At 49.5% G+C, this 14326-nt stretch overlaps 5 protein-coding genes; 2 read left to right on the top strand and 3 right to left on the bottom strand.

Annotated features, from left to right (window-relative positions):
* Window positions 1-461: 461 nt before the first annotated feature.
* On the bottom strand, window positions 462-2105 carry RCC_08976 (uncharacterized protein; the record flags this gene model as incomplete). Its single annotated transcript, XM_023774221.1, has 1 exon — window positions 462-2105. One exon carries the CDS (start codon window positions 2103-2105, stop codon window positions 462-464), a length of 1644 nt encoding a protein of 547 aa, XP_023629989.1.
* Window positions 2106-3075: 970 nt separating this feature from the next.
* On the top strand, window positions 3076-4815 carry RCC_08975 (related to PENTAFUNCTIONAL AROM POLYPEPTIDE; the record flags this gene model as incomplete). XM_023774220.1 has 6 exons in its annotated part: window positions 3076-3405; window positions 3457-3503; window positions 3587-3733; window positions 3785-4078; window positions 4129-4190; window positions 4253-4815. The coding sequence occupies 6 exons, from the start codon at window positions 3076-3078 to the stop codon at window positions 4813-4815; spliced, it is 1443 nt and encodes a 480-aa protein (XP_023629988.1).
* A 378-nt stretch (window positions 4816-5193) lies between these two features.
* RCC_08974 (related to nonribosomal peptide synthetase MxcG) lies at window positions 5194-8448 on the top strand (the record flags this gene model as incomplete). Its single annotated transcript, XM_023774219.1, has 1 exon — window positions 5194-8448. One exon carries the CDS (start codon window positions 5194-5196, stop codon window positions 8446-8448), a length of 3255 nt encoding a protein of 1084 aa, XP_023629987.1.
* Window positions 8449-8955: 507 nt separating this feature from the next.
* RCC_08973 (uncharacterized protein) lies at window positions 8956-10362 on the bottom strand (the record flags this gene model as incomplete). XM_023774218.1 has 2 exons in its annotated part: window positions 8956-9399; window positions 9451-10362. The coding sequence occupies 2 exons, from the start codon at window positions 10360-10362 to the stop codon at window positions 8956-8958; spliced, it is 1356 nt and encodes a 451-aa protein (XP_023629986.1).
* Window positions 10363-12376: 2014 nt separating this feature from the next.
* On the bottom strand, window positions 12377-13039 carry RCC_08972 (uncharacterized protein; the record flags this gene model as incomplete). XM_023774217.1 has 2 exons in its annotated part: window positions 12377-12632; window positions 12690-13039. 2 exons carry the CDS (start codon window positions 13037-13039, stop codon window positions 12377-12379), a joined length of 606 nt encoding a protein of 201 aa, XP_023629985.1.
* Window positions 13040-14326: the final 1287 nt, after the last annotated feature.

Genomic DNA, 14326 nt, shown 5'->3' with positions numbered 1-14326 from the left:
TTGTGCAGTCACTCGTTTGTACATAGCTGGCTGAAAGAAGAATTGGACTTTTTGCATTTGTCTACAGTAACTATAAGAAATTGTGCCTCGTTGATGATGCAGTGCCCAATTTTGTACTGCCAAGTCATCTTTCAAGGCACCCCTGTCTTTGACCGTGCCTCTTTATCCGAAGCTTTTTTTGAGTACGTTGAGATTGTGGAGACAGTAGTCCAACATGAACCACATTTTTGACGACAACAACAGAGGATTATTCTCCCCGTTAGTCCGGATTCTCAACCTATGCCTCGTACGCAACATGTGTCTCGCGGGGCATGAGGGTTACAGCCTCGCGATTCGTTCACTTACCGATGGATCTCCTGCAGAACTTCACATATATGGATACATTTGTTGGAATTACGATTTGGTTGAACATGGCATTTCCTCGGGCAATCATCACTCATGAGCATTGAGAGGATGCTCGCTCAACAACCAAACGACTTCAACGTGCTTACGTTGACTCTACTCCACCTACTCCCCGTCCTCAGAGCATGGAAGAACTGCAGAGGCCAATACACATGGTAGAGGAAGAACCATGGCATTGGATCCCACCACTCATATGTTCCATCCTTCCAGAAAGCGAGATGTGAGAGAAATCTGCCGATAGATTTTGCAAGATCTGCTGCACTCAAACTCCATGGCTTGGTAGTGATCAATGGTAACAGGGTTTCTGCGACCAAGTCGTGCCCGATCCAGTAATACTTTGCTGGTCGAACTGGTACTATGATATCTTCACCTTTCTGGCTTGTTGCTCCATTCTCCAGGACACTGAGATATCCCTTGACCATGTCCGGGGTGTTGTTGAAGAGGGCTACCGCGGTGTGAGCTCGTGGGTTGCACTCGATGGGATAGAGGACGATGTCTTCTGGATTGCTGGGAGAGTCATCCTCGACTAAAAAGTCGAACGAAAGGTGCCCGGTGAAGCCCACTCCACCATTCTTAGCGTAAGTCTCTGTGAAATTGAGCATTGCTTTGCTTAGAGCAAAGTCAGGGGAGAGTGCAGTGTAGTGCATAAGCAACTCTGCTGAAGGGCAGGCTACGAATGCTTTGACCTCCCCTCGGACCACCAACGAGTGTGTGCAGTATTCATTGCCTCTTACGAATTGTTGCAAGATCCAAGGAGACCTTTCAGAGATCTTGAGCCGAGAGATGTGTTGAAGAGTCTCTTCCGGGGTTGCTTTGGGAAACAATGTCATGTCTCCTCTAGCCGAATCATCCATTCCAATGGGTTTGAGAATGTACTTACGCTCCGACGGAGCATTGGCCAGCACTGCTGATACAGCATCATGGCTCTTGATGGTATGCGTGTCAGGCACGGTCAACCCAAAGCTTTTCGCTTGTGCAATGAAGGTATCCTTCTCGTGCAAAGTCTGCGTGGTGGAAACATCGAATTGTACCGCCCGGCAGTCGGTACGCTTCTCAACAATTTCCTTCGCCTCGCCGTCCTCAACAGCAGAAGCCACTCCAGAGCAGCTTACCCATAGTGCAACCTTTTCCCGCAGGATGATATCGAGAAGACCTTGGACATAGCGAGCGGATCCACCAGTTTCTGCAGTGGGCTTCTCCAGACGATAGAACTTGTCCAACGAAACCGACACCCTCCCTGGGACTGGAGTCCTTATCGGTTCGAAATCGGCTCCAATCACTCGTATTGCGTGGTTGGAATTATGGAAAAGTCTTGCGAGAGACAGTCYCTTGGTCATACCGACTCCAGTCACCAGAATGGTTGTGCATGGGTTTTGTTCAATCGGATTGTTCGTTCGGAGGTTTTTGTGATTGAGGATTGAAGATAGCTTGGATAGCCATTGGAGAACATAGCTGCCTGCCAGGATTGTAAGGTCCAAGGGTAGGAATGCGAGGCTCAGTAACAGCAAGGAGGCATTCTGAGCTACATGAGCAAGATGCGACGAGTTGCTGTCGAGCATGGCGGTCGTAACCTCGTGATTCAGATCAAATCTTGGAGGGAAGGAAAACCACGCAAGAAAGAATTTGGCATGTGCTTGCGGATCTCGCTCCGGCTTGCAGATTCCCTGCATGTGACAACCTTGGAATTCACATGCGGTTGACATTAGCGTGGGATGGTAAGCATAATTATGACGATGATATACTGTAAAGTGCCACTTGCTCCACTCCACTCACCACTCTTCAGGTTCTCCCCACCATTTGCACCCCTCCATTGGCGAATTCATCGTTGACTTAATAACTCTCGCTGGAATGCCTCTGTCTCAGTCTTCTTACTCTGGAGTATTGCAATAACCTCTTCGGATCGCCAGTGGCATCCGGTCCCCATCATCGCTTGGAGACGAGTGGGGTCTGCGTCGTCGACTGTGCCACCTGTACCTCTGGTGTTCGCGTGGAAAAGAAGCTCCGTCAAACTCTATCCCCGAGTGGTGAGCGAATGATGATGCTCGCTCGAGGTTATACCATACCATATCCAGATTCAGGTGAAATGGCCACGGTGCTTGCTTGTCAAAAGAGCGAGAAATCAACGCCTGTCCGGGAACAGCATGGCTCGATCGATGAAGGATGGATGCCGTTGCGCTTGTGCCTCGGAGGCCCCTCCACGAAGTTTCATCACCCCCCCGCCAGATCTGTCTGATCAGCATTGGTATGGCGTTAGATCTTGGTACCAGAATGCACTAACGCCTGTCTCCACGCCCGGAACCCGATTCCAGTTCCATTGAATTCCCCTTGCGGCGCTACGCACGTCTTTGACGCGAAAGTGCCCCGCCATTGAACCTTCGTACGACTGCAAAACACGTCTTCCAATGCTTTTGAGTGGTTCCCGGTCGTGGACGACATCACCACTACCTCTGTCGAGACCATTATGCGCTCTCTTCAGGTTTAGTCGCCAGATTTAGTTGGCAATGCATTGCGAGTCTTTCCGTGAAGAGTGAGTGGGTCATTCGGTTGCGAGCTCTCCAAGGCACAGCTTGACCCATAAATTGCTCCATTCCTGCTCGTTTCTTGCTCCTGCACGCACCCACGACACACTCCACCTCTCAACCTCTCAGAAAATCATTCAACACTTCAGCCACCATGTCTGACATGAAAGCAACCGTCGAGGAGACGCCTCAGGGATTCCAGGTCGTCGGATACGAGAAGATCGAGTATGGCTTCAYCTTCATCGACAACATCTTTGATGTTGAGAAGCCGGAGCTTGCAGACTGCTACAAGAAATGGGGGAGGGCGTTGGCAGTCATGGACTCCAACATCTTCGAGGTCTACGGAGAACGTGTGCAAAAGTACTTTGACCACTACAAGCTCGACCTCTCGGTTCACAAGACCATGATTGGCGAAAAGGCCAAGAGCCTTGATACATTCTCCAGCATCGTTGACTCGATGACTACCTTTGGAATTATCCGAAAGGTACTGAGGATGCGGATGAAGAGTAGATGAAAATATGCTAACACACACCAGGAGCCCGTCCTCGTTATTGGTGGTGGCCTTGTCACGGATGTTGCTGGGTAAAAGATATCAATCGCCAATGAGGACCATAAGGCACTCTGGCCCATTCTCTCATCGTAGCGAAGCTAACTTTTGATTACAGATTCGCCTGCGCCGCATACCGCAGGAACACCAACTTCATTCGTATCCCCACGACTGTCATTGGCTTGATCGATGCATCCGTCTCTATCAAGGTTGCCGTCAACTACGGCAACTACAAGAACCGCCTGGGAGCATACCATGCACCAATGTGAGCTTTAAATTCGTATGTCGTTGCCATGGTCTTCTGACACACCTCTAGGCACACCTTCCTCGACTTCACCTTCCTCCGCACTCTGCCAGAAGCACAGATCCGCAATGGATTCGCCGAGTTGATCAAGATCTCCTCGTGTGCTCATCTGCCAACTTTTGACTTGCTGGACAAGTACTGCGAGCAGCTTATTTCAACCGGTTTCGGTCGATCAGACGCTGCCTCGAGCGAGGTACGCAAGGCTGCCGACACGWTCAACCGTGCTGGTATCCACGAGATGTTGAAGTTGGAGACACCAAACTTGCACGAGATTGGTCTTGATCGTGTCATTGCCTACGGCCACACGTAAGTCGCTAGCATCGTCAAGTACAGATTACACGCTAATGGTTCTGCAGATGGTCCCCACTTCACRAGCTGGTGCCAACAGTTCCCCTCAGACACGGTCATGCTATCTCAAGTATGTGGGGCTCTTATCTTTGCAAATCACAATTACCTGAAGTGCTAACTTCAAATTCTTAGTCGACATGGCATACTCTGCCACACTCGCGTACGAGCGTGGTAACCTGCCCGAGCAGGACTACAAGAGACTGCTCAACCTATTCTCCCGAGCCGGTCTCTCCATGGACCACGCCGACTTCAACGAAGACATCCTCGACAAGGCTACACAGGCCATCCTCAAGACCCGTGATGGTAAGCTCAGAGCTGCCATCCCTGCTCCTCTGGGTGACTGTGTATTCCTCAACGATGTCACCCGCGAGGAGATGAACGCCGCTCTGCGGAAGCACAAGGAGGTTGTCAAGAACTACCCACGCAATGGCTTGGGACTCGAGGCATTCGTTGACGCCAGCGACACTGGTTACACACAGAACGAGAAGCCTGTTGAATCCAACGGCGCAATCAGCAACGGGCTGAAGAAGATCAATGTGCTCAACGACGATGCGGCTGCGGTTGCCAACGGACACACCGCCAATGGCCACACCAACGGTACCAATGGTACCTCTGCCAGTGTCAAGGCTGCCACAAAGCACGCTTCTGGTCCAGAGGGTGTTGATGGCCTTCAGAACGGACATGACTGTTGCTGAGTCTGAGTCAAAAGATGTTAGGAGACCAAAAATACTTGGTTTAAAATAGATATTCGATATAGGACTTGAATGATTTACGTTTCCTTCGAAAATTGACACTTCGCCGTAACACGCTTCAATGCCAGATGTGTTTTATCATTTTACCTGCTGAGCCTTGACATCGCATGCATCTCTGACGAGTCAATGATGTCAGTATGGTAATCGTTACCCGCATAATTGAATCAGTTGTGGGCGTCGTGCTGTGCTAGATTTGTTGTATAACCTTTTGCAGCGCCCACGCGTACCAACCAGTACTTTGTCAGCATTATTACCTCTTTGTGTTCGCTTATGGCCTCAACAACCACATCCAAGGCCAGTCTGCCATCATACACACCAAAAATGACGTCCGTGAGCGAAAACTACTTCASCTGCAACCTGGGCCAAGCAGATGTCTATGGCCGCGATGCAGAATTCACCAATATCAGCAACTTCGTCGGCAGACAAGCCCAGACCCATCCCACCCTGCCGGCCGTGGGATATTTTGAACCTGGGAAAGACATACTGAACCCCAAGATTCTCACCTTTAGAGATGTTCACCAGAAATCCAACCAAATGGCAGAGTCCATCTCCCTGCTTGAGATCCCTCAAGGCCAAGTGGTGGCACTCATGGTGCGAAATCTACCCGATTTCCTCTTTGCGTTCCTAGCGTTGATCAGCATTGGGTCACCGGTGCTGCTCATAGCACCACAGTGTACGCTAAAGGCGTCTGCACAACTTTGCAAACAGTGTGATGCTTCTATGCTCTTCCAACAAGATAGCCCTCTGGAGTTGCTTCAAAGCTACGAGGACGCCGCATCAGAGGTTGATTATCGTCTTAATTGCTACAAGTTGTCCAACAGAACGGATACAACCACAACCCGAGAGTCTCTCTTCCGGGAAACTCCTGATGATACGGCATATCTCTTTCATACATCAGGTACATCGACTGGAGTTCCCAAGCCTATCCCACAGACACACAAAGCCGGCGCTGGAGTTCAGCACCATTTCGATGGAACGAAGTCCGCTACGTTCACGACAACTCCACTATATCATGGAGGTATGGCAGATCTTTTCCGTGCGTGGACAAGCGATGCCTTGATCTGGCTGTTCCCAGGAGACCATCTACCAATTACTCAAAAGAACGTGGTGAAATGTCTTGACATCGCCAGACAAACTGTCAAAGACAACGGAATGCCACCAGTCCGATACTTCTCATCGGTTCCATACGTGCTACAAAGCATGTCTTCGGACTCGACGGCACTCGAACACTTGTTAAGCATGGAAATCGTGGGTGTTGGCGGAGCAGCTCYCCCAAGTGAAGTTGGGGACGAATTGGTGAGAAAAGGGATAAACCTCATCTCCCGCTTCGGTAGTGCTGAGTGTGGATTCCTCATGTCTTCACACAGAGACTATGCCAACGATCCAGATTGGCAATATCTACGGCCCAAGGAAGGTGGGAATCATCTCCGATTCGAGCCACGAGAGGACGGTCTCTACGAACTTGTTGTACTGTCAACTTGGCCGTTCATGGCTAAACGTAATCGGGAAGATGGCTCGTTTGCAACATCAGATCTCTTTGAACCTCACAAGGAGAAGGAAAATGCATGGAAATATCATTCGCGGGCAGACTCACAATTGACACTCATCACGGGGAAGAAGTTCGATCCAGCTCCTGTCGAGTCCGCAGTGGCGGCTTCATCTCGATTTCTCAAAGATGTCCTGGTCTTTGGTAATGATCGACCATTCCCTGGCGCTCTCATCTTTCGTTCTCAAGATAGTTCAGAATTTTCCGATGAAAGACTTCTTGACGAGGTTTGGCCAGCCATGGAGAAGCTGAATGCCGAAAGTCAGAGCCATACTCGCATATCACGTAATATGCTGTTCCCCATGTCGTATGACGAACAGCCTATGGAGAAAAGTAGCAAAGGGACCCTCATTCGCCGCAAGGCTGAGGAACGATACAAGCAGCAAATTGACCGAGCATATGCGAGCTCTACTGAAGCCAAAGATGTTCCCGACGAGCATTTGCTTGAGTACATCCGAAGTATTGTTCAATCTACCACGAGCTCCTCGAAAAAGACAGAGGTCCCACTGGATGAGACGACGGATCTATTCGCACATGGTGTGGACTCCATTGCATCTATCCAAATAAGAAGTAGACTCCGAGGTCTCCTTCCTAAAGATGCAGATCCTCTACCGGCTACCATTGTTGAGGATAGTGGAACCATTGAGAAGCTCAGCAAGACTATCATTGACATGCGTCATGGCAAGCAGAGTGAAAGTGACATTGAGACACAAATTGAAGTCATGCAACAGCTTGTGTCCGAATACAGCGTTTTGCACAAGCCTACCATAAGATCAGACGATACTAGACCTCAACGAAACGAGCAACAAAAGAAGACAATTCTACTCACCGGCTCAACCGGTAGTCTCGGGAGTAACCTTCTCTCTCAGCTCCTCTCCTCTACAGACGTCGAACATATCCATCTACTTATTAGGGGCTCGAGCCCCAAAGAATCCAAACAAAGAATCATGGAAAGCCTTCGATCTCGCGAGCTAGAACTACCCGCCAATTTCGACACCATGGTGAGCATACACCCTTACGTACTCTCAGACCTTCGATTGGGTCTCAGCGAAGCCTCATACGAAATTCTAGTAAAAGACATCAACCTCATCTTCCACCTCGCATGGTCTGTGAATTTTCTCATGCCGCTTCGGGGATTCCGCCAGCATTTCGGGGGATTGCGAACATTACTCAGTTTGGCATCCGAGCACGCTCAATACTCCGAAGATGGAAAAGGGGCTAGAGTCATTTTCTGTTCCAGTACCGCATCCGTCGCTTCTTTCCAAGAACAGCATCCCAACATTCCTATCCCAGAAGAGATTATATCAGATCCAAATGTCAGCGGTTCGATCGGCTACTCTCGCTCAAAATGGGTGGCGGAACTTATCTGCTCAGAAGTTTCAAAGACGTATCCTGAGCTTGCAGGCTTGGTTGATGTTGTCAGGGTGGGCCAAGTTAGTGGACATTCGAAGACTGGAGTCTGGAATGCAAGTGAGGCATACCCATTACTGCTTTCAAGCGCAGCAGTAACTGGATGTCTACCTGAGCTTGATAATGAAGAACTCGCTTGGCTTCCGGTGGACAAGGCTGCTGAAGCTTTCGTCCAACTCGCCGTTTCTGAAAGTCCATCGAAAGATGATGGCAGAGATTCAAAGGATTTGATACACGTCTATTACTTACTGAACCCAGAACTCAAGACAGCTTGGAATTCTATAATCTCCTGGATTCAGCATTCCGAGGATTTCACTATCGTGCCCGTGCAAGAATGGCTGCACAAATTGGAACAACTTCGAAGTTTAGGAGTCGAAAATGATGAAAAACAACAACATCCATGCTTGAAACTGCTGGATTTCTGGAGAGCAAGTTATGGGAGAAAGGACGGAGAAACGCAGACTCCGAAAAAAATTCAAGATGACAGTTTATTGCCGGCCGCTGGGTGTGAGTACGCAATGACAAAGTCAAAACTTGCCATGCCGGTTTTGACTTCGCTGGAACCTTTGGAGGAGAAGTATATTGGGAGGCTTTGGAGTTGGATTGGGCGGAACTTGTAGATAACTAATCGGTACGATGTTGATTTCTCTTCTCGCGGAGTCGACAATTGAAAGCTCGAGATTGTGTTACTTTTGATGCACATCGTAGTGGCCAAGGGGCGAATACTAGTGTCTCTGATCGAAGACTGTCAACATGAATCGGCTATTCGTAGCGATATTCATATGCCGTTGCAGGAAGTGTATTTTGCATGCAAGATGACGCAATTGGCATGCCAACACATCAGTGGAAGACCCCTTTCCGATGCACGGATTAGCCGTCGGCTGAGTGGTGGCGCTGAGGCAGCGTTCATGAAGCGCTGCTCGAAGCCTACACCGCGTGTGTGACACGCTGTCAAATGTATTGAAACGTGTGACGAAAATCTTCGAAATGGTGGGAAGACAGTCAAATCATAATGGAAGATATCAGGAGCAAAGATGATCAAGGATTTGCAACCTTTCATTCGAAGTATCTATGTACAGCTAATTTTAATTCCCCATCGTTTCATTCATCATCATACAAAATCGTGTCTAGAACTTGCGAGTAGGGTGGTCATCCTTGGAGATGGCACCTGGGTAAGGCTTGCCATACTGAGCAACACTCTTTCCCTTGGGAAGGTTAGGGCACTTGCCACCAGCGGTGAGAGGTGCAAGCGCTGGCACAAGCATGGTGTCGATGAGACCCATGAGCTGAGTGAGGACTGCGCCGCTGGCAACATTGGAGAGGACGGATGGTGCGTCGGCCTGGATCATCTGGGAGATGAAGCAGCCGAGACGGTCTGGGTCGGAGAGATCGGTGGCACTATTGACGAGGCCGCCGGAGATGTCGCCAAGGTTGACTCCGCTGAAGGAGTTGACCTCACCGGTGTTTCCTCCAACTTGGCAGTTGGATGGGTAGGAAGCGCACTGCTGGCCGGTGGAGATGAGGATGTCGGTGAGGGTCCAAGCATCGTCACGTGCGCGGCGGTACCAGTTCTAAGAAACAGTTAGCGATGAGTGAAGAGAAAATCACACTGTGATACATACCTCAGGGATGCGCTCTTGTCCAGGGGTGAAGATGAGCTCGCCATTTGGTCCGTCGGTGTAAGACCACATGGACTTGAAAAGCTCCTGGGTCATGAAACCACGTGGGTACTCGGCAGAGTGGTTGGCCAACAKCTCATATGCGAACATGTGAGCTCCGAAGGTGAATGCAACACCAGCGTAGGCAGGGCTGTAGTAGTTGGGGTTGGTGGCGATGGAGTACTGCTTGCGGTTGTACTGGTGCTCAGCAAGCACCTGAGGAGTGATCATGCCGTTGGCCTTCTGGTCGGCAAGGTCGAACAGCTCCCGGAGGAACTTGGGGTAACTGCGGCAATTGGAGTTCATGCCGTCAACACCCAAGTAATCACCACGAGTGATCGATGCATCACCCTCGGTCTTCAAGTGAGCAGCTCCTCCACAGATACCGCTTGCGGATCCGAGAAGGGCTCCAAGAGGGCCGAGCGAGTTGAGGTTGGAGTCCTTAGGACGGCCGATTGCCCACTGACTGGAGATTGGGTCTCCGTCAAAGAACATGGTAGCGGTCTGTAGGAAAATGGTCGCGGTCTTGTCGAGGCTGAAGGCTTCCCACAGTCCGGTGTTGATAGCCTCAGCAGTCATGATTCCTGAGCGAGGAATGTAGCCGTGGTTCGCGGCAGCGTTGAGACCGGCGCAAGGACCACGAATATCGTTCTCGCCAGGTACTCTGAACTCATGCTCTCCGGACACATCAAGGCGCTGTGCCTCTGCGTCGAACTTGTTGTAGAGGGCGTGCTGAGGAGCACCGGGGAACTCTGGGAAGGGAGCTAGGGCTGGGATACGCTCTGCGATCTCCCTCTCCTTGACCATCTGGGCGATGTGAGGGAAAGCCGCAACTCCATTGAGGAGAAGGGCGGCGGAAAGAAGTGAGGAAACCATGGTGATTGATGGTTTGCGAATAATGTTTGGAGGATGGTAGGATCTTCACGAGGCCAGGATCTATGTTATATGATTCTCCTTCCACGCGAACGTCAGCGCCTTGCGAGTTGCCACCCCTGCTGTCGCCGTGATCGACAACGCGGGGTCAGCGTTGTGGTGAGTGTTTGCGCTTGCAGAGTAGTGGAAATATTATAATGGCAGGAATCGGATTGGCTGCTTGATTTACCGCCTAGCGGGCGAATAGGCACAAAAGCGTCAAGTATGGAGCTAGAGAATCTCGCCGTGCGCCATTCTTTCGCCTATTGCGGTTTTCCTGCCAAATAGAGTTAAGGAAGATCCACACTTCATTCTTTAGCGTCGAATATTGCCATGCAGGGCAATGTCAGCGGCGCTTTTTGCTAGAGACTGGAAAAATACCACCAGAATGTGCATTGCCTGTCGTGAATGGAGAGAGGGATAGAAAGGTAGGCACTCAGTAGCAATGTGCCCAGATCTGCAACGCTGGTGGTTTTGGCGGACAGTAAACAGCGTGTCAAAGTGCCATGATGTCGAGATGCTCGTCACGGAAGGATTCCAAACCGGACCCTGTCTAGCTGGTTGAGATGTTGATGAGAGACATCTTCCGGGATCCGAGAGGCGTTTTTCGGACGTCTGGAGCAACTGGTCTTCCGCGACCAAGCCAAATATGTGGCTTGGGGACCCCAGATCTACACTGGCTTTAGCCAGATGTAGTCGGCAAACGTTTGTTGGGCGACCGCACTCCACCAAATTTCTCTGCTTCCAACGCGTAGGCGTGAGGCTTCTGGCAAATTCGCGGTGCGTGAGTTGTAATCAACGTGAAGTCGCCGAGCGCTGGCCGAGACCAACTTGTTTCTTGATCTTGTTGGTATACTCGAAAGTCGAGACCYGTCTCGCCCGGCGCCACACAATCTTCATCGTTATTGCTTGTATATTCAAATGACAGAAACCAGAGGCATGTCTGATGACCGGTGCCGTCATTTCGATGTACTGTACTTTTCGACTTGGATACCGTACCTGGCAGATTGCTGCCCTAGAAAATTTGTCGTGACTGACGTTGTGTCGATCTGAACTCCACCTACGACAGTTGTACAACTGCCGGGTGCCGTATGCATCGATGCGCACATCGATGCGCACATAGGTGAAATGCTGTAGATGAGACATCGTCATCGTGCAGTCACGTCCTCTTTCCCTGCAAGAAGATGTATACTACTCCGTGGTATGCTGCTGGATATTGGTCTCGTGCTTTGCGCACGAGGCACAGGGTCTAGGTCTTCGTGGAGGAGGCATTCTCCGTCCAAGCGTCAAACTTGTGCAGCTTCCACGCACCGGGCACGTCGCTGCGGAGACGACTAAATTAGAGCGACGACTCAGTGCTTTGTTTTCTGCTTCAGCGGATTGGCCAGAGGTCTTGCTGGGCTGAAGCTCGAGTGGAAGTCCCCGGACTGACCAATTTGCTTCGATGCCTGGAGGCTGGAGCAACTAACAGGCCCGAGTTTCGTCTGCGATATCACTCGGCAAATCTCATTCGTTGTGAAGTTGTGTAGTCTTTTTGTCGCGTGGTTTAGGAACGGTGAAGTGTTCAGTAGTGCATGGTGCTCATGTGGTAGACAAACACACCAACTCACGAGGTGGCGAAGCGGCAGAAAAGTACCGCTCCGTCTTCCGCCTTTGGGCCGTTTTTGTTCCGCGGATTGCGAACGTCGACCGTGACTCGCAAAAGATGATACCAATTTGTCCACTCAAATTCGCTCCTCACCGTCCAAAACGGAAGCGGAGGGAGATAACTTCTCGAAACCCCGAAGGCCGTTGATCGTGGCGAGCTCTGCCGTGAGGGCTTGAGTTTCTGAATCGAAACACATTCGCAGATACCCTGAAATGTCAGGAATGACTGCTAATGCTTACTGCGTCGAGATACATTCGGACATGGAAGGCGGGACGCGAAAGCAGGAAGTGGTGGCAGGGTCGCTGTTGCAAGTCGAGGCAAGGTATGCGCTCATGCGGCAGAGCTGCTTTGATCTTCTGTCATAATCCGGAACAGCTTGAGCAGATCGCTGACGTTCGGACGCTGCTCATTACGACGGTGTGATGAGATCATATCACTCTCAAGTACTTCCATAGCGGCCCTTCCCATCTCCAGACAGCCAAACGCACGATTGGAGCACATGTCAATCCCATGTAGCCGAAATGCGTCTGCATCTCGAGAACATCCGCCTCTTGTCAAGGTTGCAGACCGATGGCAGTAGTCGGTGCTGCAGGCAAGCCCAAGTCAGCTCGATTGCCCCGATGATCGCCAATTGAGAGCTTACTCTGGCTGTAGACCATACATGCTGCAACGGCCAATGCATTGGAACACGAGCGCCCGCAACTTGTACACATTCTCGCACCCTATTGTGTCTGCCCACCTTTGGAGGTCTTGCTCGGTGCAATCATTGCGGATGTGGAACGTTGCATTATCCAAAAATATTGGCTTTGCTTCGCGTCTCGTCTGAGCGTTTATGGCAAGCAGGGCAGTCCCGTTCCATCGTATCGGCGGTGAATAGCTGCTGTTTTGGCGATGCCGGAGATTGACGTGCTCCTCGGCGAGAGCGAACTCGARAATCGCTATACGGAGCTCAGTAGGCAATCCCAGAAGACTGCAGCGTGGATGCTGAGGCATGTCATCCAGTCATGATGCTAGACATGCCATGTCTGTACGATGATGTCGTGGGTGAAGAAGCGGGAGTGAATGCTCGGCTCCTCCCGAAAGCCTGGTCCGTGCTGATGTCGTCGGCCGACTACGGTGCGTTTTTACGGAGATCTCTGCAACAAAATATTTTTAGCACACTACGTACGCTTTAGGCCTTCGCGTCCCCACCTCCTTCGAATCTAGCTACACTAAGACGTTAGCGGTATTAATGTAATATTATACGGAGTATCGCGATACAGTTTTTTTACCTACTATATAGTTATAATACTAGCATCTAATTCTATAAAGTAGTAACTCTTAAAGACCGCTTATATAGTATCTTCTCGTACTACGTATAGAGAGACATAATAGGCAAAGGAAAAGCTTAAACGCGCCCGTATAATAACGAAACTATAGGTTATACTATAGTATTAAGTTATCCGTTAAGATATAAACGCCGTTTATAACTAAGTGCTTTTAAAACTTCCCGAAACCTCCTTTAACTATCTAGTATATCCTTATTCTTTTGTTCTACGACGCTTAGATCGATTTCGCGTATAATTTGCTAGAGGTTAGCTAGCATTATTAGAATAGGACGAAACCTTCGAGATCGTTCGCTTATAGCTGCTACTAAGGATACTAGGCTGTTCCCTATTATCTACTAGAGGTTCGGCCTTAATTTCTAGCTCCTATTTTACCTAGTAATATATTAGTAGTGCTTTCGGCTTTATATACGGGCTATATATATATAGTAAAGAATTTAGATATCGAAGGTAATAACTCGTTATTACTCTCGTTACTCTTATCGTCTTACGTAGGAGCTTCGGGTCCTCTAATATCGTCCTATAATAATTAGCGTTTTCCTATTATACGCGTACTACATTATACGGAGCGATAAAGTATATACCTATAGCTTTAGCTTTACTAATAGCTCCTTTACCTCTAGCTTAACCTTAACCTTTACCTTTAGCTCCTTCTTCGGCTTCTTAAGGGCTATAAGTGCTTTCGTAATCTTTACGTTAATACCGGCCTCGTATAATGTATCTACTTTAGGTTTAGCCTTTAAACGTCGCTTAAAGATAAGGAATACCTTATACTACTTCCGAGCGGGGTTACCCTTTATATTAATTTTATTTAGAAAGATACGGCTTAGCTTCCTGTCCTTAAACTCGTCTAATAGAGGCTAGATAGGGCTATTACGGTTATTATACGACTAGATTAGGTACATTCGCGTATTGTCCTTATACTTAATCTCCTTTGTAATTAGTAAATCGGAGC

Source organism: Ramularia collo-cygni, assembly GCF_900074925.1.
Source record: "Ramularia collo-cygni strain URUG2 genome assembly, contig: RCC_scaffold16, whole genome shotgun sequence".
In the NCBI taxonomy this organism is placed as follows: Eukaryota; Fungi; Ascomycota; class Dothideomycetes; order Mycosphaerellales; family Mycosphaerellaceae; genus Ramularia; species Ramularia collo-cygni.
This window is presented reverse-complemented; position numbering and strand designations above follow the sequence as displayed.